Source organism: Pagrus pagrus, assembly GCF_965226575.1.
Source record: "Pagrus pagrus genome assembly, chromosome: 13".
Classification (NCBI taxonomy): Eukaryota; Metazoa; Chordata; class Actinopteri; order Spariformes; family Sparidae; genus Pagrus; species Pagrus pagrus.
Window position 1 is genome coordinate 28272143 of NC_140197.1, and position 24532 is coordinate 28296674.

Consider the following 24532-nt stretch of genomic DNA (forward strand, 5'->3'; position numbering starts at 1 on the left):
TGGGATCTGGTTAATACTGATGCTTGCTATGTTTGATAGGTTTGAGGCATTTCACAAAGTCTTTTTATTTCTTTTATTTGTCTGTTTGAAATCAACAGAAATATTCAGTAATACATACCTCCAGCAGTCCCTCACTAAAGAGACAAAAAGCGGAAAATGAGATAAATAAACATTAGTATATTATTATCACATTTGAAAATATTTTTATTTAGAACATTAATGATGCTCTCTTTACTTAGTTTTATGTTTATTATCTGAGGTGCCAGGACTAAATAACAGATTTTAGCTAAAGACAGAACATAATGAAGTTGAATGTAGTAAGTTAGTACAGTCAAGTGTGATTTGTTGATCACAGACTAAAGGAGCCTGCTGTTTGTGTAAATCAGAGGTCAATCTGTTAACATCAACTCAGTATGTATGAACACTTGTGACTTACTGCAAAGCTCTCGCTTAGAGCCTCTGGTGCTTCTATACCAAGATAGAGAAGGGGGAAAGAGAGAGGAATCAGTTAGTCAAATTATCAACAGAGGTCGATCAACAGAATCTTAAATGACAAATAATTTAATAATTTAGCAATAATTTTTGGAGCAAAAACTGACAAAAATTCACTGATTCCAGCTTCTGAAATGTGTCAACTTGCTTCTTTACCCTCTATTATATCATCGTGAATTTAAATGGGTTGGACAAAATAAGGTACTTGAAGACATCAACTTGGGATCTGGTTAATACTGATGCTTGCTGTGTTTGATAGGTTTGAGGCATTTCACAAAGTCTTTTTATTTCTTTTCCTTTTGAAATCAACAGAAAATATCCAGCATTACTTACTGAACGCAATTGGCATCTAAAGGGACAAAAAGCGGAAAATGAGATAAATAAACATTAGTATATTATTATCACATTAATGATGCTCTCTTTACTTAGTTTTATGTTTACTATCTGAGGTGCCAGGACTAATTCAAAGATTCTAGCTAAAAACAGAACTAAGTGAAGTTGTATGTAGTAAGTTAGTACAGTCAAGTGTGATTTGTTGATCACAGACTAAAGGATCCTGCTGTTTGTGTAAATTAGAGGTCGATCTGTTCACATCAACTCAGTATGTATGAAAGCTTGTGACTTACAGCATGAGGACAGGTCCTGACTCTCCCCGGGTTCAGCCATGAGGACGACCAGCGTCAACACCAGAAAGATCATAACACACTTCATCCTGAGGAACAAATCACAGTGGCCACATCCAGAATCATTCACTGCCTTCATTCACCAGTGTCAAAGCTCATCACAACTCATCTCAAAGACTTTGCATTTATTAAAGTAACATCAGGATTAAATTGACTTCTCACCTTTCCACAGCTCGTTTGTCAGAACCAAAAAAAAACTGGTGTCACAGACAGCAAAGTGAGCACTGTGAGATCTAGAGGTGATGTGGTGAGCAGTCGTGAGTTACCCGTCTCTTTATAAGGATGGAGATGGAGTAATCTTATCCAGTCATTCTGTATTTCTCAATGTGTTTTGCAATTCCCTTTTTTTCCATTGACTGTGATGATGATGAAAGATGAAAACATATCATATAGTGCGATTTATTTATTTTTTTTTTACAATTTCACTAACAAGACCAAGCCACATTTTAACGTTAAGGTAGTTCATTTAAATTGGTAGAAGATTTTGGGAGGATAGGAAAAGGGGGGTCAGGGTTGGTGGATGAAGGAAAGGAGGTTTGAGTAGGGCTGCGGATTGGCTGGACCGTCTAGGAACCAGGGAGGTTGAGACTCAGAATGGGGGTACGTCTCGATTGGCGCACGTCTTGGTTGGCGTGGCTTCATTGTCCCCCCTGTGGTTCCTGTGCTGGAATGGCCTGGGTCCCTGTTCTGGAGGATCTTCTTGCCATGGGATGGCGAAGTCGAAGGCTGGGCTGCTGGTGATCCTGTGAGGGAGGATAGTGGAGAAGGAAAGGGTCTGGGGGGGAGGGTTTTTTACAAGCACATGTTCACTTAAATTACACCACAAAACAGAGATGGCCTTTTGCAATGCAGCTTTATTCAGCAGGATAGTTTTCACTATCAAGCAATTTTACATTTTTCAACATCAATTGGAGCTGTGACTAAAATCACTACATCTCAAAGGCTTCATGTTTACTCATCCAATTATTTCTTGCTTTGCAAAGCACAAAGATATAGCTCAAACTATATCTTCAAAATCAAGAACAGACTCAGTCTTGAAAGTATCTCCTCAATATATCGTCAGCCACTTCATCTACAGATTTTTTTCCACACTGTTTGCATACCAAGTTAGAGAAGGTGGAAAATAGAGAGGAGTCAGTTAGTTAAATTATCAACAGAGGTCGATCAACAGAATCGTAAATGACAAATATTTTAATAATTGAATAATTTTGCAATAATTTTTGGAGCAAAAACTGGCAAAAATGTATTGATTCTAACTTCTGAAATGTGTCGACTTGCTTCTTTACCCTCTATTATATCATCGTGAATTTAAATGGCCAGGACAAAATAAAGTACTTGAAGACATCAATTTGGGATCTGGTTAATACTGATGCTTGCTTTGTTTGAGGCATTTAACAAATTCTTTTTGATTCTTTTTTATTTGTTTTTTGAAATCAACAGAAAATATTCAGTAATACTTGAGGTGGAGCATGAGGTCCTGAAGGGACAAAAAGATGAAAATGAGATGAATAAACATTAGTATCTTATTATAACATTTGAACATATTTGCATTTAGAACATTAATGACGCTCTCTTTATATAGTTTAGGTTTATTAGCTGAGATGCCAGGACAGAAAATGTAATTTTTTTTTTGTTTGAGCCTTACGTTTGTAATGACAATGCATGATGTTTCCTAAGAAAGGAAGTGATTTATCAGTTTTACCAGCAAAAGAAGAACAAGGTATTTCAAAACTCACACAAAATGGCTGATGAAACGGTTGGAAGATGGTGGATCACGACTTGAAACAACTTGTTTTTCTCTGATAGGAGAGAACAAAGAAACAATGGTGGTTCTTGCATCATGTGCTCACTGATATCACACGTAGGTGTGACACTGTAGTGTCTGTGTGTTTCTTATACCTCCCGAGCTCTGAGTGACAGGACAGGATAGGACAAGACCAGATGCTTCCCTTTAAGTATATGTGGGAAGGTGATGACGTAAAGGTCTCTTGTCCTGGATAACAACTTAGCCCTGTAGTGTGCGTCAGAGAGTAGCTAAAGGAAGAGGCCCACACCAAGGACTGACCAGTTCCGAGGTTCAGGCTATATTCAACGTACATTTTTATCTAAGTATAGAGAGACTAGCAGGTCGACTTTAGATAACATCAACATAGTCACGCAACACATTCCCTTGAGAAATATTCTATAGCGGTGTTATGCAGACCCATTCCTTCCCAACAGGATAGAGGGGCCCTCAGTTCCCCAAAAGTGAATAATTAGAGGAAATAGGTGGGTATGAGCGAACAGACTCTAAAAAGGACCCGCACACCAATGAACGGGGGTGAATTTTGGTTGATCTCCTAAGACTGAGGGTCCGAGAGGAGTTGTGATAGAGCAGAGGGCAAAGCAGTTTGGGCATCACTTTGACGAGATTTGAGAATACCAGGGAGTGGCCACACTCTGGTTCGGACGCTGGCTTGAGATCTGTTTCAATAAAGATTGCTCTATCATTTCACCCAGCTTTGCGTCCGCAGAATTCTTTTATCAACATACTACACGGCGACACGTTTGGAGGACGACAGCCCATACACTTCAACACGATCCAGGCTGAAGGAGTGTGTGTGTGTGTGTGTGTGTGTGTGTGTGTGTGTGTGACATGGTGGCAGGTTAGAGAAGATGGTTGGTTGCATGCAAAGACCCTGAGTCTGTATGAAGTATAATTCAACTAACTTCAAATTAGCCGTGTAGCAAAGCAAACTACCAATAACCTGACCTGAGATCACAATAACACCCAAGAACAAACACATAGATTGAACCCATGTGCATTACATCATCCAGACTTAAACAGTACTGCGCTTAGCCGTGCTATGCTATGCTGTGTGCTATCTAGGCCCAGTTCAACGTTTCCAGTCTTTGAAGAAAAGGTGCTGGTGGTTCCTTGGCTGATGAGCCAAGCAGGTGAAGGTTGTAATTCCAATGTTGAACAATGCTGTTCTTGCTGTGCAAGGTCTGATGAAAGACAGTGGATGGAGGAAACTGGTTGTTCCTTTCCTTTGCAGGGATAGCAGCTTGGTGCTAACTTGCTTCGTGTTCCTTGGATTGTGTAGTTAGCTGGTAAGCTTTGCGTTGCAGCTGCTGGTGCTAACTAAGCTGGAATACTAGTAGGACCTTGTGCCGCTGCTGTGAGGAGAAGTTCTTTGGACCTTCTGGAAATGCAGCTGGCAACTCTCAGCAGCTGTTAGGCCCAGAAGAATCCAGCAGAAGAGAACTTGAGGGCAGGCAGCCCTGAAGGGAACGAGGTGGGGAAGAGAGAGAACTGAGGAAGGAGCTGGAGTTTTGATTTTCTGATGAAAGGGGGGTCTGACAACCTGACCAATAGTAGCTCAAAACTGAATTTGCACCAAGTTGTGAAGACTGGGGAATTCTGGAAAACTGAGTTCAGTTCAGAGTCCATTTTGAAATCCACAATGAACGACTTCATCTGTGGGTCCCAACATGAGCTGAGATGCTAGGACAGAAAATGTACTTTTTTTTTGTTTGAGCCTCACATGTTTGTAATGACAATGCATGATGTTTCCTAAGAAAGGAAGTGATTTATCAGTTTTATCAGCAAAAGAAGAACAAGGTATTTCAAAACTCAGGTAAAAAAAAGTCAACTTCCTCTTTGTTAAGTTAGAAGAAATATACAGTATATAAGTTTATTGTTAAGTCTTGTAACGTAACAGTACATTCTGAAATTAAATATAAGCTAGATACCATCTTGCAATGGCAGGCCCGTAAACATGTTCACGTTCCGACCCATGGCTACTCAGTAGTGATTACTACATTATCACAGGAGTGCTCATCACTCTGGCTTGGATCACATCCATCTTTGAACTGGCCTTCATTTAATTCTCATGTATGCACCTCAGAAGTTAAATGACTGCATGTCACATGGTTGTGATGCTATTGTAATGGCAATGTCTGCCCACAGAAACACAGACAGACAGACAGACGGACAGACAGACATGGTGAAAACAATAACAGTTGCACTTGAACAGACGGGGATGATCCGGTATGGACTGGGATCAAAAAATGGCCCTGGCATTTGCAACAGACGGGCCCCATTTTCAAACCCAACAACACAAACTCCACCCAAATGGTCACATGAAAAGCTTCAGATGAAATCATACAGACTGACTAGAATGCAGAACACAACACAGATCACACACTCAATGACAAACACTATCACTACAGTCACTGGTGTATGCTGACAACTATTCAACACAATCTGACAGCAGCAGAACGCTAGGTGCTACAACATGACATACTCATCTAGGGCACATTCAGCACAAATACATAGGCCCGAGGTTAAAAGTGCAATGTTGTCATTTTAGCTGAAAACTTTGAAAAAACAACTACAATTATCAACAGAAAGTGATGTTGTTGAATGTTAACATCATGTCAAAGAAGTGTCAAATTAGCATGCTAACAAGCTAGCTCCCAGCATGGGTCCCCTACCACCTCTCGCCTGAAAACCTCCTCCTTCCGGTAGTCCGAATCTCTTGCTAGTGTTATAAAATACAACACACCCCTGGTGCTCCGAGCTTCCAGTCCGGCAGACTTGAGTCAGCTAGTAGCACTGCTAGCTGCATTGCTAACTGAAATAATTAGCTATCAGATGTTAGTGGTTACTCTAGTGATATACTGCCACCTATCTATTGATCTTAAATATTGCCCCTTTAAGACAAAGCACATAATGATACAAGAGCTTCACCGGAATAGAGTGGTGTAGGGATGACAGCATCGCCCTCGTTCCCTCAGCAAAAAGCCTATGTGGTATTTTGAAATTGGATTTTGTATAATTGCAGAAAATAAGCTCTGTGGCCAACACAACTTTATGATACTACCACGTTCTGTTCAGCAAGATTTCTTCACAGATGAACACCACTTTGTGATATTCGAAGAGTAAATTAAATTGCAATGAGCAAAAAGCTAATGTTCAGCTATAGACATTGTGGACGCATGACTTACTGTAAACGTCAACACCAATAAGCATCCTACTACACACCTACTTGACATGTTTCCTCTAAATTTATCAATCTACAAGTTGTTCAGTTAGAGTTATGTAGTTTACAGCTAAAGTCCACCTGTAAAGACAGACTAGTGAGTAGATGAGTGTCCGTGTTCGTCATGATGATGTTTAATGTCCGTCACAACCTCTGTAGTCTCATTTAGCCGCTTGTTAGCAACCGCTGTTTTTAAGACACGTAAGTGCTTTATAATTAAATTGTGAGACATTTAATGGTGTATTTTATGATGTACAGCAAAACGTGTAAATATCTTAGGCTTATGGTAACCACAGCCTTTATTTCAGGCGTTTAACCGAAAACCCTTTCAATAAACTCATTGACTTTGAGACGAGGGAACCGGAAAAAACGAGGCTGAGCACTATCAGTGTCTGACTCAGAGTCAGTTTCTGGCTCTGATGGCTCAAACAGGTAGTGCTGGGTCCTTCAGATGATGCTGCTAGCACTAGCTTCCATTGTTGCTAGGCTACGTCCTTGTGCAGTACACAGAGGGCTCCCCTCCCTCGCGTGGGCGTGGTTCCAGCGCCTCTAACTGACACGCCCCCAGCGTTTCACAGCAGAGAGAAGTGCTTGTTTTTCCATGATTTTGAGACCTAATTTTATATACTTAGCAATTTTTTTAATCTTTCAAATTTGGCTCAGTGGTCAATGATACATGTTACTGTGGTGTGAGAAAAACAGATACTACATTCCCAACTTGTCAAATACTGACGCTTTGGGATCATAGGTCGGGTTGGCCGCCATCCCAAAGTGTAAGTATTTGATGAGTTGGGAATGAGACTCGAAATAAACTTTTCTTACAAATAGGACCTTTAAATATTATGATAAAACATATATTCATACTGCTAAAGCTCCTCCATCATTTGATGGTTACAGCTTCTGAAATTGGGAATTAGCTAATTAACATATAATTTTCATGTATACTTATATTTTTTACATTAATAAATACCATCTGGACAGAAAATGTACATTTTGTGTTTGAGTCTCACGTATTTGTAATGACAATGTATGATGTTTCCTAAGAAAGGAAGTGATTTATCAGTTTAATCAGCAAAAGAAGAACAAGGTATTTCAAAACTAACACAAAATGGCTGATGGAACGGTTGGACTCGGGTCCAAGATGGTGGATAACGACTTGTTTCTTTTGATAGGAGAGAAGCATAATTCAACTAACGTCAAATTAGCCGTGTTGCAAAGCAAACTACCAATAACCTGACCTGAGATCACAATAACACCCAAACAGTGAACAAACACATAGATTGAACCCATGTGCATTACATCATCCAGAGTTAAACAGTCCTGTGCTTAGCCGTGCTATGCTATGCTGTGTGCTATCTAGGCCCAGTTCAACGTTACCAGTCTTTGAAGAAAAGGTGCTGGTGGTTCCTTGGCTGATGAGCCAAGCAGGTGAAGGTTGTAATTCCAATGTTGAACAATGCTGTTCTTGCTGTGCAAGGTCTGATGAAAGACGGTGGATAGAGGAAACTGGTCGTTCCTTTGCAGGGATAGCAGCTCTGTGCTAACTTGCTTCGTGTTCCTTGGATTGTGTAGTTAGCTGGTAAGCTTTGCGTTGCAGCTGCTGGTGCTAACTAAGCTGGAATAAGAGCAGGACCTCATGCCACTGCTGTGAGGAGAAGTTCTTTGGACCTGCTGGAAATGCAGCTGGCAACTCTCAGCAGCTGTTAGGCACAGAAGAATCCAGCAGAAGAGAATTTGAGGGCAGGCAGCCCTGAAGGGAACGAGGTGGGGAAGGAGCTGGAGTTTTGACTTTCTGGTGAAAGGGGGGTCTGACAACCTGACCAATAGTAGCTCAAAACTGAATTTGCACCTAGTTGTGAAGACTGGGGAATTCTGGAAAACTGAGTTCAGTTCAGAGTCCATTTTGAAATCCCCAATGAACGACTTCACCTGTGGGTCCCAACATTAGCTGAGATGCCAGGACAGAAAATGTACTCTTTTTTTGTTTGAACCTCACATGTTTGTAATGACAATGCATGATGTTTCCTAAGAAAGGAAGTGATTTATCAGTTTTATCAGCAAAAGAAGAACAAGGTATTTCAAAACTCAGGTAAAAAAAAGTCAACTTCCTCTTTGTAAGTTTGAAGAAATATACAGTATATAAGTTTATTGTTAAGTCTTGTAACATAACAGTACTCTCTGAAATTAAAGTCTGTGTAAAGCAAATTCAGCCATTTTCTTCTAAACACATTAAATAGGTTATAAATGTATTTCCTTAAAACATGTAAAAAGCCATTCAGCCATTTATAATTTAGTTATGGAGCTAGGCTGCCAAACTGTATTTCAATATTTCTGTGTTCAGGATTTAATGGGCGGGTCAGAAATCATAGCCGCGTTACGTAACGTGGCTATGATTAGCATTAACCCCGCCCTGTTGCGGAAGCAGTATAAATACGTTCAGTGCATTAGCTCCGGTGGTTTTCCGCTAGCTCTCGAGTCTCGGATAGCATCGCTTATGATAGTTTGCAGCTAGCTAACCAGTCATGTCTCCTCCACGTAGCTCATGCATCTTTCCTGGATGCCACAGTGTGCAGGCCAGGGTAACGGCTCAGTTAGCCTATTTAAGTCTCCTACCGAGACAACGTAAGGAAATGGTGGATCGATGTTGTCAAGAGGAGCTATTGTGGAGAGTTCAAAATCACCACCAACACCCATCTCTGCAGTGTCCACTTTACCCCCGATAGTTACAGCACGGCCACCGGCATTATGTGCCCGCCACCAATTCCCTCAGTCCCGCCGACAGCGGCTGCTACCATCACGGCCACCGGCACTACGTGCCCGCCACGATCTTCTCCGTCCCCGGCTTGCAGCCTCCCGTCCTGCCGACAGCAGCTGCTACCATCACGGCCACCGGCATTACGTGCCCGCCACCGACAGCAGGTGCTCTCATCTCCAGTGGCGGGCACATAATGCCGGTGGCCGTGATGGTAGCAGCCGCTGTCGGCGGGCACGTAATGCCGGTGGCCGTGACGGTAGCAGCCGCTGTCGGCGGGACGGGAGGATGCAAGCCGGGGACGGAGAAGATCGGTGGCGGGCACATAATGGTGCCCGCCACCGATCCTCTCTGTCCCGCCGACAGTAGGTGCTCTCATCTCCGCCACCGGCATTACGTGCCTGCCAGTGTAAGTGTGTGCTTATGTTATAAATATTGTATTCGTTTAATTAAATGCATTTTGCTGAAGGTGCAAATCCTGAAAGTGATTTTACATTGTGCATCCTGTCATGCCCATGTAATGTTAGCAAATGTTATTGCATTTAATCATGACATGATTTGGCCTGATTCCCTGAGCGAGTCCATCTGACAGCACAATGATAATCCACAGGTAATATTTTATGTGCACCAATATAGCTATGACAAGGAATTATATGTAGACTGGTGTTTAAATTACTGAGAAATAAATTACCATTCTGATGGAGACTGTGAGGAACGAGGCTGAGCACTATCAGTGTCTGACTCAGAGTCAGTTTCTGGCTCTGATGGCTCAAACAGGTAGTGCTGGGTCCTTCAGATGATACTGCTAGCACTAGCTTCCATTGTTGCTAGGCTGCGTCCTTGTGCAGTACACAGAGTGCTCCCCTCCCGCGCGTGGGCGTGGTTTCAGCGCCTCTAACTGACACGCCCCCAGCGTTTCACAGCAGAGAGAAGTGCTTGTTTTTCCATGATTTTGAGACGTAATTTTATATACTTAGCAATTTTTTTAATCTTTCAAATTTGGCTCAGTGGTCAATGATACATGTTACTGTGGTGTGACAAACTCATAACACAATTTTTTTGCTGCTTTACACGCACTTTAAATATAAGCTAGAGACCATCTTGCAATGGCAGGCCCGTAAACATGTTCACATTCTGACCCATGACTACTCAGTAGTGATTACTACATTATAGCAGGAGTACTCATCACTCTGGCTTGGATCACAGAAAGATGGACAGACAGACATGTTGAAAACAATAACAGCTGTACTTGAGCAGACGGGGATGACTGGAACTGGGATACACTGACCTGCAACTTCAAATGTGAAACAATCATTCACCAACAATGACTTTTTGGGATTGTAGGTCGGGTTGGCCGCCATCCCAAAGTGTCAGTATTTGAAGAGTTGGGAATGCAAAAATTCTACCTTACCTACAAATAGGACCTTTAATAATAATGATTAAATACTAATACTCGTCCCGACATTTGATGCTTTCAGCCTCTCAAATGTAGGGATTTGCTAATTGACATTATACTACTTTGAATGTTTTTGGCTGTTGGACCGTTGGCTGCATCCAAAAGAGACATTTACACAATGATCATCTTGTTTCTTATGTAATTGTTATTTTGACTGTTTTTCTGATGCTTTATAGACCAAATGATTCATCTATTGATGGAGGAAATGCCAGATAAGAAACAGAAAGAAATAGGAAGAGTGTTCATTTAATAAACTGATCACACCAACACACACATTATTTAGATCTACTTAATATAAACAAATACCTCTGACTTAATAACAAACAATGTTCTTGATCATCATTACTGTTGGGACCGTCCACATGGTTCTGACATCAGATCAGCCCGCGTGTAGCTCGATGCTTAAATGCGGCCTCCTTGCCCTAACGAAGCCTGGTAAACAAAGGAAAGTGCACCGATCCTAATGTCCAGTAGGTGGCGCCTGCTTGTCACAGGCCCCCCAGGTTTGAAACTCCCACCTCCCATTGTCTGTGAGCGCACCTGAATGCGTCGGTTCCGCTGCCACCGGGGGAGATAAATACAGCTACAGGATCATTTTCATCGCAGTCCCAGATGTTACATGTTGCGGGAAGCATCAGCTTTCGTCTGCACAACTGTACTCAAAGGGAGCACCCAGACGTTTGGATTAACCCAATTCTAGACACATGATTCAGCAAAATCATTATCATTTTTGAATTCATATTCACGCCTGACTTCTCCAAGTCACGTTTCGGCCATTTTTGTAGTCGAACAAACGCCGAGTTCCCACATTCCTGTCCGGCCATTTTTGTAGTCCTTTCAACGGAACACTCCGTGACGTCACCGTCCAAGAGATCACGACCGCCATTTTTGTTGTATAGATTTTGCATTTTTAGTTTATGACTGAAGAATCATTTGCACTAAAATTAACCTTAATAATAAAAGTGGCCTTTAATATGTCCTGTAATATGTTCTATACATTTATTACGTTGCATAACACAATGTGATGGCAGTAAAGAAGGGAGCACATACGTTACACCACAGTGTGTTGTTATTCTGTTCAGTGCACACTAGAGAGCAGCACTGGAACACTATTAGAAAAGGCACGCACACATTTCAGACTCATTTTTCAACTCCTCTCTCTGATCTACAGGATGCACCTGCAGGCCTCCTGTCTTTATTTAGTTCCATGTACATTAAGAGGTTCAGTATCAGTTCTCTGTAAAACTGTAAAACACACTGATGTTTTAATAAAATGTGTAAGTTAGTCAGTCGGCATATTTCCAGCATGTTAGTGAGATTATTACTGGTGTGAAGACAAGGTCCATTTTATTAATGAAACTAAGACCTTTTTACAAATGATACATTTTTAAAAAAAGAAATCAGGAAATTGGATTCATACAATTTAAATAAGATCATTTTAGAGACTGTTCACTGAAGTCTTTCTGCCCAAAGTGTTTTAATATATGCACATGGTGCGGGCACCTGGGCGCTAAGTCATAAAAATAGACTGTCCAGAATCAAATATGGCCAGTAAATGAATTTGTGAAGTGCAGAAACAGCTGGGATGGACATATAAGACGCAGGTGAAACAAAAAGAAAAAACTGATTGTACACAAACCTGCTCATCCCCTTTTTAAAGAATTCAGCCCCTCGAGCTTTACAGACGCTTTACAGCCGCTGCAGCAACACCAACATTTACGAAATGTCCTTCACACCAACCACTACTTCACTTGATTCCTTTATAAACATCAGTCTAACTGGAACCTGTAAAGCTGAAGGCAAATTTCCACATCAATGGACAACAAAGATTATTTTCATCATTTGTAGTTTTTATGTATGTTGGATTTTTTTACTGCTGCTTACATCCTGTAATAAGTGTCTCCTTGTAACTTGTGAAAAACATGTGAATCAGGTAAAGATGATTTTTGTATCTCAAGAAAGATTTGACTAGTTTACAAACTTTGATGTCATGAATCCCAGGAACTTTTCAGATCTCAACATTCATTTATAACATTTTTGGGGGGGTTGAAATAATTTAACTGTGACAAAGCATGCAGACTGAAGCAGAGCTCCTCCTCCTGTCAGTCACTCTCAGTTTCAGTGTTGTATTAAATTGCTCCTCCAGCACCTCCTCTCCTCATCCTCCAAAGCCTCTAATCTGTCAGCAGTAAGCTCACTTTCCAAGTTACAAGGCCATTCTCAGCACACAGGAGGAGTTCCTCAGTTTGTACTGAGGTTTCGTCATAGCTGTAGCTCTTTATCTTATGGTTCTGGTTTCTCCTCTCCAAAGTTCACATCTACTCATCAGTCACAATCAGATTATCGTTTGATCATCAACAATGTGGAGGAGGGAGACTCAGCAGTCTATTACTGTCAAACATGGGACGACTCTGTTAATGAGGTCGTGTCACAGTGATTTACACTGTGACAAAACCCTCCTCACTCAGTACTTCTCTATTATAGTGGTCTTGTGGTATTTACTGGTTGTGATGGTCTGTGCTCGGGTTCATTTCCTTCCCTGTTCCTTTGATTGTAAATATTTTACAAATATTCAGATTTAAAGTGAACCCTTCTTATATAACTAATTTTGGTCTGGTTATTGGTCCCTGATTCCAGGGTTGGTCCCCGTTTCAACGATTTGAAAATTAGTTGTATTAATTTTTATTTATTTAATTGTAAAAATTTGGCAATAGTGACTAATTTCTATTAACCACACCTGCCCTACCACCAATTCCCAACATCACCAATAATATAACAAGCACATGTTCACTTAAATAACACCACAAAACAGAGATGGTCTTTTGTAATGCAGCTTTATTCAGCAGGATAGTTTTCACTATCAAGCAATTTTACATTTTTCAACATCAATTGGAGCTGTGACTAAAATCACTACATCTCAGGCTTCATGTCTACTCATCCAATTATTTCTTGCTTTGCAAAGCACAAAGATATAGTTCAAACTATATCTTCAAAATCAAGAACAGACTCAGTCTTGATAGTATCGACTCCATTTGTCTTCGGCAACTTCATCTAGAGATGTTCCCCCACTGTTTGCATAACAAGATAGAGAAGGGGGAAAAAAGAGAGGAATCAGTTAGTTAAATTATCAACAGAGGTCGATCGACAGAATCTTAAATGAGAATTATTTTAATAATTGAATAATTCTGCAATAATTTTTAAACCCAAAATCTGACAGAAATTCTCTGATTCCAGCTTCTGAAATGTGTCGACTTGCTTCTTTACCCTCTATTATATCAGTGTGAATTTAAATGGGTTGGACAAAATAAGGTACTTGAAGACATCAACTTAGGATCTGGTTAATACTGATGCTTGCTATGTTTGATAGGTTTGAGGATTTCACTAAGTATTTTATTTCTTTATTATTTGTCTGTTTGAAATCAACAGAAATATTCAGTAATACTTACAATCTGCAGCGGTTCACTAAAGGGACAAAAAGTAGAAAATAAGATAAATAAACATTAGTATATTATTATCATATTTGAAAATCTTTGCATTCAGAACATTAATGATGCTCTCTTTACTTAGTTTTATGTTTATTATCTGAGGTGCCAGGACTAAATAACAGATTCTAGCTAAACACAGAACTAAGTGAAGTTGTATGTAGTAAGTTAGTACAGTCAAGTGTGATTTGTTGATCACAGACTAAAGGAGCCTGCTGTTTGTGTAAATCAGAGGTTAATCTGTTAACATCAACTCAGTATGTATGAAAGCTTGTGACTTACAGCATAGCTGCTTCTGCCTGCCATTGGTCCATCTATACCAAGTTAGAGAAGGGGAAAAGAGAGAGGAATCAGTTAGTCAATTTATCAACAGAGGTCGATCAACAGAATCTTTATTGACAAATATTTTAATAATTTAATGATTTTTGGAGCAAAAACTGACAAAAATTCACTGATTCCAGCTCCTGAAATGTGTCGACTTACTTCTTTACCCTCTATTATATCATCGTGAATTTAAATGGGTTGGACAAAATAAAGTACTTGAAGACAACAACTTGGGATCTGGTTAACACTGATGCTTGCTATGTTTGATAGGTTTGAGGCATTTCACAAAGTCTTTTTATTTCTTTTATTTGTCTGTTTGAAATCAACAGAAAATAGTTAGCATTACTTACTTATTGCATCTGGCCCCTAAAGGGACAAAAAGCAGAAAATGAGATAAATAAACATTAGTATATTATTATCACATTTGAAAATCTTTGCATTTAGAACATTAATGATGCTCTCTTTACTTAGTTTTATGTTTATTATCTGAGGTGCCAGGACTAAATAACAGATTCTAGTTGAAAACAGAACTAAATTAAGTTGTATGTAGTAAGTTAGTACAGTCAAGTGTGATTTGTTGATCACAGACTAAAGGAGCCTGCTGTTTGTGTAAATCAGAGGTCAATCTGTTAACATCAACTCAGTGTGTATGAAAGCTTGTGACTTACTGCATGAACCCTGACTCTCCCCGGGTTCAGCCATGAGGACGACCAGCGTCAACACCAGAAAGATCATAACACACTTCATCCTGAGGAACAAATCACAGTGGCCACATCCAGAATCATTCACTGCCTTCATTCACCAGTGTCAGAGCTCATCACAACTCATCTAAAAGACTTTGCATTCATTAAAGTAACATCAGGATTAAATTGACTTCTCACCTTTCCACAGTTTGTTTGTCAGAACCAAAAAAAAAACTGGTGTCACAGACAGCAAAGTGAGCACTGTGAGATCTAGAGGTGATGTGTTGCAGTCGTGAGTTACCCGACTCTTTATAAGGATGGAGATGGAGTAATCTTATCCAGTCATTCTGTATTTCTCAATGTGTTTTGCAATTCCCTTTTTTTCATTGACTGTGATGATGATGAAAGATGAAAACATATATCACATAGTGCAATTTATTTTATTTTTTTTTTACAATTTCACTAACAAGACCACGGCACATTTTAACGTTCAGGTAGTTTATTTAAATTGGTAGAAGATTTTGGGAGGATAGGAAAAGGGGGGTCAAGGTTGTTCGATGAAGGAATGGAGGTTTGAGTAGGGCTGCGGATTGGCTGGACCGTCTAGGAACCAGGGAGGTTGAGACTCAGAATGGGGGTACGTCTCAATGGACTCACGTCTTGGTCGGCGTGGCTTGTTGGTGATCCTGTGAGGGAGAATAGTTGAGAAAGAGAGGGTCTGGAGGGGAGGGTTTTTTACAAGCACATGTACACTTAAATAACACCACAAAACAGAGACGGTCTTTTGTAATGCAGCTTTATTCAGCAGGATAGTTTTCACTATCAAGCAATTTTACATTTTTCAACATCAATTGGAGCTGTGACTAAAATCACTACATCTCAAAGGCTTCATGTTTACTCATCCAATTATTTCTTGCTTTGCAAAGCACAAAGATATAGCTCAAACTATATCTTCAAAATCAAGAACAGACTCAGTCTTGATAGTATCGCCTCAATTTATCGTCAGCCTCTTCATCTACAGATCTTTCCACACTGTTTGCATAGAAAGATAGAGAAGGGGAAACAAATAGAGAGGAGTCAGTTAGTTAAATTATCAACAGATGTCGATCAACAGAATCGTAAATGACAAATATTTTAATAATTGAATAATTTTGCAATAATTTTTGGAGCAAAAACTGACAAAAATTCACTGATTCCAGCTTCTGAAATGTGTCGACTTGCTGCTTTACCCTCTATTATGTCATCAAGAATTAAATGGGTTGGACAAAATAAGGTACTTGAAGACATCAACTTGGGATCTGGTTAATACTGATGCTTGCTATGTTTGATAGGTTTGAGGATTTCACTAAGTATTTTATTTCTTTATTATTTGTCTGTTTGAAATCAACAGAAATATTCAGTAATACTTACAATCTGCAGCGGTTCACTAAAGGGACAAAAAGTAGAAAATAAGATAAATAAACATTAGTATATTATTATCATATTTGAAAATCTTTGCATTCAGAACATTAATGATGCTCTCTTTACTTAGTTTTATGTTTATTATCTGAGGTGCCAGGACTAAATAACAGATTCTAGCTAAACACAGAACTAAGTGAAGTTGTATGTAGTAAGTTAGTACAGTCAAGTGTGAGTTGTTGATCACAGACTAAAGGAAATGAAATTAAAAAAAATGAAATCTTACTGCTAATACTCGTCCCAACATTTGATGCTTCCAGCCTCTCAAATGTAAGGATTTGCTAATTTGTTTTCTCATTTGACATTATAGTACCTTGAATGTCTTTGGCTGTTGGACCGTTGGCTGTATCCAAGAGACATTTACACAATGATCATCTTGTTTCTTATGTAATTGTTATTTTGACTGTTTTTCTGATGCTTTATAGCCCAAATGATTCATCTATTGATGGAGGAAATGCCAGAATTGAATCATTTCCAAAGTGCTGCTTTACCAGAGACACAAGTACATTCAGAAACAGAAAGAAATAGGAAGAGTGTTCATTTAATAAACTGATCACACCAACACAAACATTATTTAGATCTACTTAATATAAACAAATACCTCTGACTTAATAAAAAACAATGTTCTTGATCATCATCACTGTTGGGACCCAATTCTAGACACATGATTCAGCAAAATCATTATCATTTTTGAATTCGTATTCACGCCTGACTTCTCCAAGTCACGTTTCGGCCATTTTTGTAGTCGAACAAACGCCGAGTTCCCAAATTCCTGCCCGGCCATTTTTGTAGTCCTTTCAACGGAACACTCCGTGACGTCACCGTCCAAGAGATCATGACCGCCATTTTTGTTGTATAGATTTTGCATTTTTAGTTAATGACTGAAGAATCATTTGCACTAAAATTAACCTTAATAATAAAAGTGGCCTTTAATATGTCCTGTAATATGTTCTTTGCATGCATTTCTTTCAATACATTTATTACGTTGCATAACACAATGTGATGACAGTAAAGAAGGGAGCACAACATTATAGTGTGTTGTTATTCTGTTCAGTGCACACTAGAGAGCAGCACTGGAACACTATCAGAAAAGGCACGCACAGATTTCAGACTCATTTTTCAACCCCTCTCTCTGATCTACAGGATGCACCTGCAGGCCTCCTGTCTTTATTTAGCTCCATGTATATTAAGAGGTTCAGTATCAGTTCTCTGTAAAACTGTCCCTTGACAGGAAACACACTGATGTTTTGATAAAATGTGTAAGTTAGTCAGCCGGCATATTTCCAGCATGTTAGTGAGATTATTACTGGTGTGAAGACAAGGTCCATTTTATTAATGAAACTAAGACCTTTTTACAAATGATACATTTTTAAAAAAGAAATCAGGAAATTGGATTCATACGATTTAAATAAGATCATTTTAGAGACTGTTCACTGAAGTCTTTCTGTCCAAAGTGTTTTAATATATGCACATGGTACAGGCACCTGGGCGCTAAGTCATAAAAATAGACTGTCCAGAATCAAATATGGCCAGTAAATGAATTTGTAAAGTGCAGAAACAGCTGGGATGGACATATAAAATGCAGGTGAAACAAAAGGCCCAACAAATTGTACACGAACCTGTTCATCCTCTTTTTAAAGAATTCAGCCCCACGAGCTTTACAGACGCTTTACAGCCACTGCAGCAACGCCAACATTTACAAAATGTCCTTCACACCAACCACTACTTCAATTGATTCATTTATAAACATCAGTCTGACTGGAACCTGTAAAGCTGAAGGCAAATTTCCACATCAGTAGACACCAAAGATTATTTTCATCATTTGTAGTTTTTATGTGTGTTGTGTCTCCTTGTAACTTGTGAAAAACATGTGAATCAGATAGAGATGATTTTTGTATCTCAAGAAAGATTTGACTAGTTTACAAACTTTGATGTCATGAATCCCAGGAACTTTTCAGTTCTTAACATTCATTTATAAAAAAATTTCGGGGGTTGAAATAATTGAACTGTGACAAAGCATGCAGACTGAAGCAGAGCTCCTCCTCCTGTCAGTCACTCTCAGTTTCAGTGTTGTATTAAATTGCTCCTCCAGCACCTCCTCTCCTCATCCTCCAAAGCCTCTAATCTGTCAGCAGTAAGCTCACTTTCCAAGTTACAAGGCCATTCTCAGCACACACTGACAACATGCTGGGGACCCTCTGCACTCTCATCACTGCTCTAACATGTAAGGAGGCTGACTGACTGCAGCTTTGACCTCATGTTGGATTCATCAGTCTGTGTGTTTCTCTTGACTCCATGTCATCTTGTTGTTTCCAGGTGTGAGTGGTGTGACGGTGCTGACACAGAAGCCTCCTGTTGTGATGCTGAGGAGAGGAGAGACAGCCACCATGGACTGTAACCTGGGGACTGTTACTGGCGATGCTGCTTTCTGGTACAAACAGGTTCCAGGAGGAGTTCCTCAGTTTGTACTGAGGTTTCGTCATAGCTGGAGTACTATATATTATGGCTCTGGTTTCTCCTCTTCAAAGTTCACATTTACTCATCAGTCACAAACAGATTATCGTGTGATCATCAATAATGTGGAGGAGGGAGACTCAGCAGTCTATTATTGTAACACATGGGACAACTCTGCTAAGGAGTGGGTATCACAGTGATTTACACTGTGACAAAAACCTCCTCACTGATACTTCTGCTTTTTGAGACTCTGACACTTGTCAACTGATCATAGAGCCATCAACCATTACTCTGTGTAACAACACTTTATTTAATTCCTCCATGAATCTTTAATTGTATTCGATTGTACTTTGCACTCATGCTTTATTGGAAACAAAAAAGCAATGCACTAGTAAATATGCATCACCTTCATGCACAATATCTGAGATTATTCTATAAAACAGACTTTGAATGTTACTGTGTTTTAACACTTAACATTTTTTAGTCACAGAAATTTTACAGAAGCTGTTCTGAGTGAAAAAACAACATGTGATAGATATTTCTGAGACATACAGGTAGTGATGATTGTTACACTGGATCCACATGCAAGAGAGGGCAGGCAGGAATATTAATAGATGAAGTTTATTTAGGATCAGCAGCAGGATCAGAGAAACACAACAGACAACTCAACAAAGACTGAAGACTGGACTTAAACACAACCTAACCTAATGAGGAGAGGAGGTGCAGGTGGACAGAGGCGGAGAAACACAGGTGAGGGTAATGAGTGGTAGGTTTACAGATGATACAACAAGTAGTTCTGGCCAAGCAATCAGATTTTTCAACTAAACATTATATTAAGAATCTGATTAAATCAGAACGACAGCTCAACAAGCTCATCACTAAAAATATCACTGTCGTTCACAATTCAAGGGGGAGGAATAAACAACACGTGCATGAAAATACAATAATATATGTTTTTATACACAGGATGCCATCTGTCACAAAATCAAAGCAAAAGAAAAACAAACATCAGGTGGTGTGAACCTTGTAATAAATCACAAACCTCAGTGGGCCTATATGGACGATGAGCTCCTGTCTTCTTTGACCATCTTTTAAACTGTCCTAACCTGACAGCTTCTTTGCTCACATGTTAAACTGTCCTAACCTGACAGCTTCTTCGCTCACATGTTAAACTGTCCTAACCTGACAGCTTCTTTGCTCACGTAAAACCATCCAAGTCACAACACAGCAGTCACTGATTCTGTTTCCTTCATTTGGCTGACTAATTCTCACTTTTAAAGGATAACTACCGTTTTTTACAACCTGGACCTTATTTCTGGCAAAATATATGGTCATTTACTCACCCAGATAACTTTGGTGTCATTCGGCGTCGTTCGGACGAAATTAGATCCAGTGTAGCGGCGATATATCCATATAATGGGAGAGACGGGGCAGCGACACACAGCCTCTATATAACGCATTATCTGCCACGAAACTAGTTCATTTCATCAATATTTTGTTATGAAATGCTAGCGCTATAAGCCTCTGAGTCCGGGCTCGTCTATTGTCAACATCCGGGGTCTGTAGGCTGATCTACTACCTCTGACCTGGAAGATGTCGTCTCTGAGCTGCGCGCGCACCCGCGACAGCGCGGCTTGTTTACCTGTAGCTGCTGCTGCTAGTTTGACCCCGGATGTTGATAACGGACGAGCCCGGACTCAGAGGGGAATAGCGCTAGCATTTCATAACAAAATATTGATGAAATTAACTAGTTTCGTGGCAGATAATGCGTTATATAGAGGCTGTGTGTCGCTGCCCCGTCTCTCCCATTATATGGATATATCGCCGCTACAATGGATCGAATTTCGTCCGAACGACGCCGAATGACACCAAAGTTATCTGGGTGAGTAAATGATCATATATTTTGCCAGAAATAAGGTCCAGGTTGTAAAAAACGGAGCAGTAGACTAGGTTTCATTACATAAGAGTCTGCTGTCATGATTGACTGTTTCCAGGTATTCGTCAGTCCCCATGTAGTCCCAGCGGAACGGAAATAACACGAGCAATAGGAATACATTTTGATGACATCTTTTATTTTTTGGTAACTGTTGTGTAATCACAATATCACACTGGAGGGTGAGCTGTATAGTCTTTAATGACACTTCACCACATCACTGAAGTGTCATTAATGACTGTCAAGCTCACCCTTAAGTGTAATAATACTTGATTAATGATGTGTTTCTAATGTATGAAAAACAGGTGAATATTAATATTTAACATGCTTGTTATGTTCACTCTACATCCTGTTTATCATTGTCCACCTGTCAGTGGATCATATACTTCCTGACAGAAAGGAGGCAGCAGGTGAGACCAGAGAAAAGCAATCAAAACTTATGATATGAAAACTCACATACATGATGTAGTTTATGAGTATAAACAGTGCTGAGTGTTGAAACTCCTCCTCCTCCTCTTCTCCTCTCGTCAGTGTCTTTATAAGCTTCAGTCTCTCTTCTCCTCACACTCCAACCCTGCTCACCTCTCAGCTGGACAGTAAGGGACGTTTACACCACACACTGACAACATGCTGGGGACCCTCTGCACTCTCATCACTGCTCTTACATGTAAGGAGGCTGACTTACTGCAGCTTTGACCTCACGTTGGATTCATCAGTCTGTGTGTTTCTCTTGACTCCATGTCATCTTGTTGTTTCCAGGTGTGAGTGGTGTGACGGTGGTGACACAGAAGCCTCCTGTTGTGGCGCTGAGGAGAGGAGAGACAGCCACCATGGACTGTAACCTCGGGACTGTTACTAACAGATATTGTTACTGGTACAAACAGGTTCCAGGAGGAGCCCCTCAGTGGGTTTTATATTTTTATCATGGCTGGGGCTATTCATACTATGGCTCTGGTTTCTCCTCTCCAAAGTTCACATCTACTCATCAGTCACAAACAGATTATCGTTTGATCATCAACAATGTGGAGGAGGGAGACTCAGCAGTCTATTACTGTAACACATGGGACCCCTCGGCTGAGGACTACGTATCACAGTGATTTACACTGTGACAAAAACCTCCTCACTGATACTTCTGCTTTTTGAGTCTTTGACATCTCAACTGCAGGTCAACAAAAAGCAAACTTACTTTGTAACTTCACATATATACTGAAAATATATTTTCAGACTTCTAACTTTTTTATCTAATTTCTCACATAAATCCTCACAACTATCATATTCAAACCATAAAGTCAAGTTATGAAGCATTAAAAAAAATGAAGGAAAATTGCAACAGCTCCTCATTTGTGAAAATCCCTGAATTTGATAAAACTTTGAGAGACATCCTCTGATGCACATAGTGATGATTACTTAAACTTACTGTAGTTACTATTCCAACTGCATTACTTTAAATTATTTAATAGGACCACGATTTAACTGGTACATGCAGATGTTTGTTGAAGTGTAGCCAAAACACTAAAAGCTACACTGACCTCCTGATATATCACCTACATTCACAGAATAATGATGTGTTAATAATAATAAGTCATTATTAATATGGAGCATGCTGTGTGATGAGACTGAGATAAGAAACAGTTATGTTTAGTCTTCATGCTGTTTGTCCAAAAAACTTTAGTGAGAAAACACTTCAAAACAGAAAAACTGGAACAAAACATTGAAGGACATGAAATAAAGTCCTCTAAAGAGACAAGAGTGTTTGAATAAAGTCCAGCAGTGTTTGTGAATATAAGCAGACTGATGAAGTGAATGAGACGTGGACAGTGAAAGTTGGTCTCAACAGGATGTTTCACTTCCACTCCCCTCATTAGTGAGAGTCAGGAGGTTTTTGTACAGCCATGTGTACAAACTGAATCACTGTGGTATTCGGACAAGGCACCAAGCTGATTGTGACAAGTAAGTACTTTTAACTCATCATAAAACAGGAGAGATTTGATTGTTTCTCTTGTATATTTAAGTATTTCATGTTCTTGTTCATTCTTGTTAAAAGTGTGAAACATTTTTAGTGCAGATTAATTGTTTGTAGTTTTAACATCAGCTTTGAAACAGCACCAAGCTGTGCTTTAAAAGACAATGGACAGCTGAACAGCTGATTACAAGATTTTGTCCATAAGTTGTTTTAATTGTTGTGAGATTTAAAGACAGAAGATTATTCTCAATTATTATATTTAACTTTTAGTGAATATATTTTTATATGACGTCTTATTTTATCATTCATTTATTCATTGAGAAATTCAGATTACTACAACGGTTGATTGTTTATCTTGTGAAGGTGAAAATAAAATGAGAATATTTTCTATTCATCTTCAGTCAGTAGGGCAGAGTAAACATTGTTTATTGTGCCTATTTGAAAATATAGAGTATTTAGTGAGACAGTCATCTTTGAATCTGAAGTGATATCTGCTGTAATTTAACACAATGACTGATAATCAGAGATGATATTTAATTACTGTGGTTGAACAGAATTTCTATGGTTAAATTATAATTTTTCATTAGTAATCCTTATATATCTGAGGTCGGGGAGAAACTGGTAGTCTTTCAAAATGTTAAAAATAAACTCATGTTGTTGATGATTAATTTGACACTCAGTCTGAATGTGTTTGTTAGTTTTCTCTTTTCTCTGACTTAATTTCTAGTGATGTGATGAATGTCCTTGATGTATTTTCAGGCTCCAGCCTCCCTCCTCCTGTCCTGACAGTCTTCCCTCCGTCCAGAGCTGAGCTCCAGTCCAACGAAGCCTCTCTGGTCTGTCTGTCCAGTCAGACTGTGCCTTTTGCAGATGTGAGCTGGTTTGCTGCTGGGAGTCCAGTGAGCAGTGGGATCTCTACCAGCACCGCTGTTCAGCAACCGGACCACACTTTCCAAATCAGCAGCTATCTGGCCATCCAGACGTCAGACTGGAACATGGAGAAGGTTTACACATGTAAAGTGTCTTTGGGCTCCCAGACTGCAGAGAAACACATCAACAAGTCAGACTGTCCCACTGAAGAATAGCAGAGGAGCACAACGACCATTTCAAATCTGCTTCTTTACTGTTTGTGCTGTTTGCTCATTACAAGGTTCACATGTTAGAAAAGATGTGTCTGCATGCTTGTAATACATGTTGTGACAGTTAGGTGGAGGTGTTGTATCAGCTTTGCAACTGCTGCATTTTTCAAAACTCATTCAATAAAAAAAACTGAACAAGAGCAAGTTTGTAATCATTTGTTTTCCTGAAAACATCATTTAAAACAGTAATATTCCTTGTGTATTGTAACTTTGGCAAGATTTTATTTTTCTTCTGACGTCCATCTCACAGATTTCTGCTTAAGTCTTACTCGTATATGTATATCTAAATTCAGAAAGCTACATTGTCTTTAAGTGGTAATCTTAAATAAAAGCACAACAGACATTAATATTACTCTGCCTAGTTTTAGTTGCTTGCAGATGTTAGAAAAATCAGATAAAATGAGCAAATGAAACTGAGTTTTCATCCTCCGTCAGTGAAGCGTCACCTCTCTTCCTTCCCAGGATGCACCTGCAGGCCTCCTCTCCTTATTTATAGCTCCATGTAAATGAAGAGGTCAAGTGTCAGCTCTCTGTAAAGTCAGAGGGAACTGAATTCAATCACATTCATCAGCAAGTGAGCAAAGAAACAAATGTATGACAATAAAAGTGCAGGAAGTCTTTTTCAGATCATGATGTTGTAATATTTTGGGCTCAGGGGGGAGACGTTGCCTACATTGACAATAATG

General features: G+C 39.6%; 1 protein-coding gene across 1 annotated transcript in view; it reads left to right on the plus strand.

The window, feature by feature from the left end:
* The window catches only part of LOC311268546 (immunoglobulin lambda-1 light chain-like), a 29903-nt gene extending 5917 nt beyond the window's left edge, over nt 1-23986 (plus strand). The window contains exons 2-5 of the mRNA XM_084372228.1: nt 21276-21411; nt 21504-21829; nt 22661-22694; nt 23467-23986. Of these exons, the coding sequence (XP_084228354.1) occupies nt 21372-21411; nt 21504-21829; nt 22661-22694; nt 23467-23792 (726 nt within the window). The 5' untranslated portion in view covers nt 21276-21371 and the 3' untranslated portion in view covers nt 23793-23986. The remainder of the gene's footprint in view (nt 1-21275; nt 21412-21503; nt 21830-22660; nt 22695-23466) is intronic.
* The last annotated feature ends 546 nt before the right edge of the window (nt 23987-24532 follow it).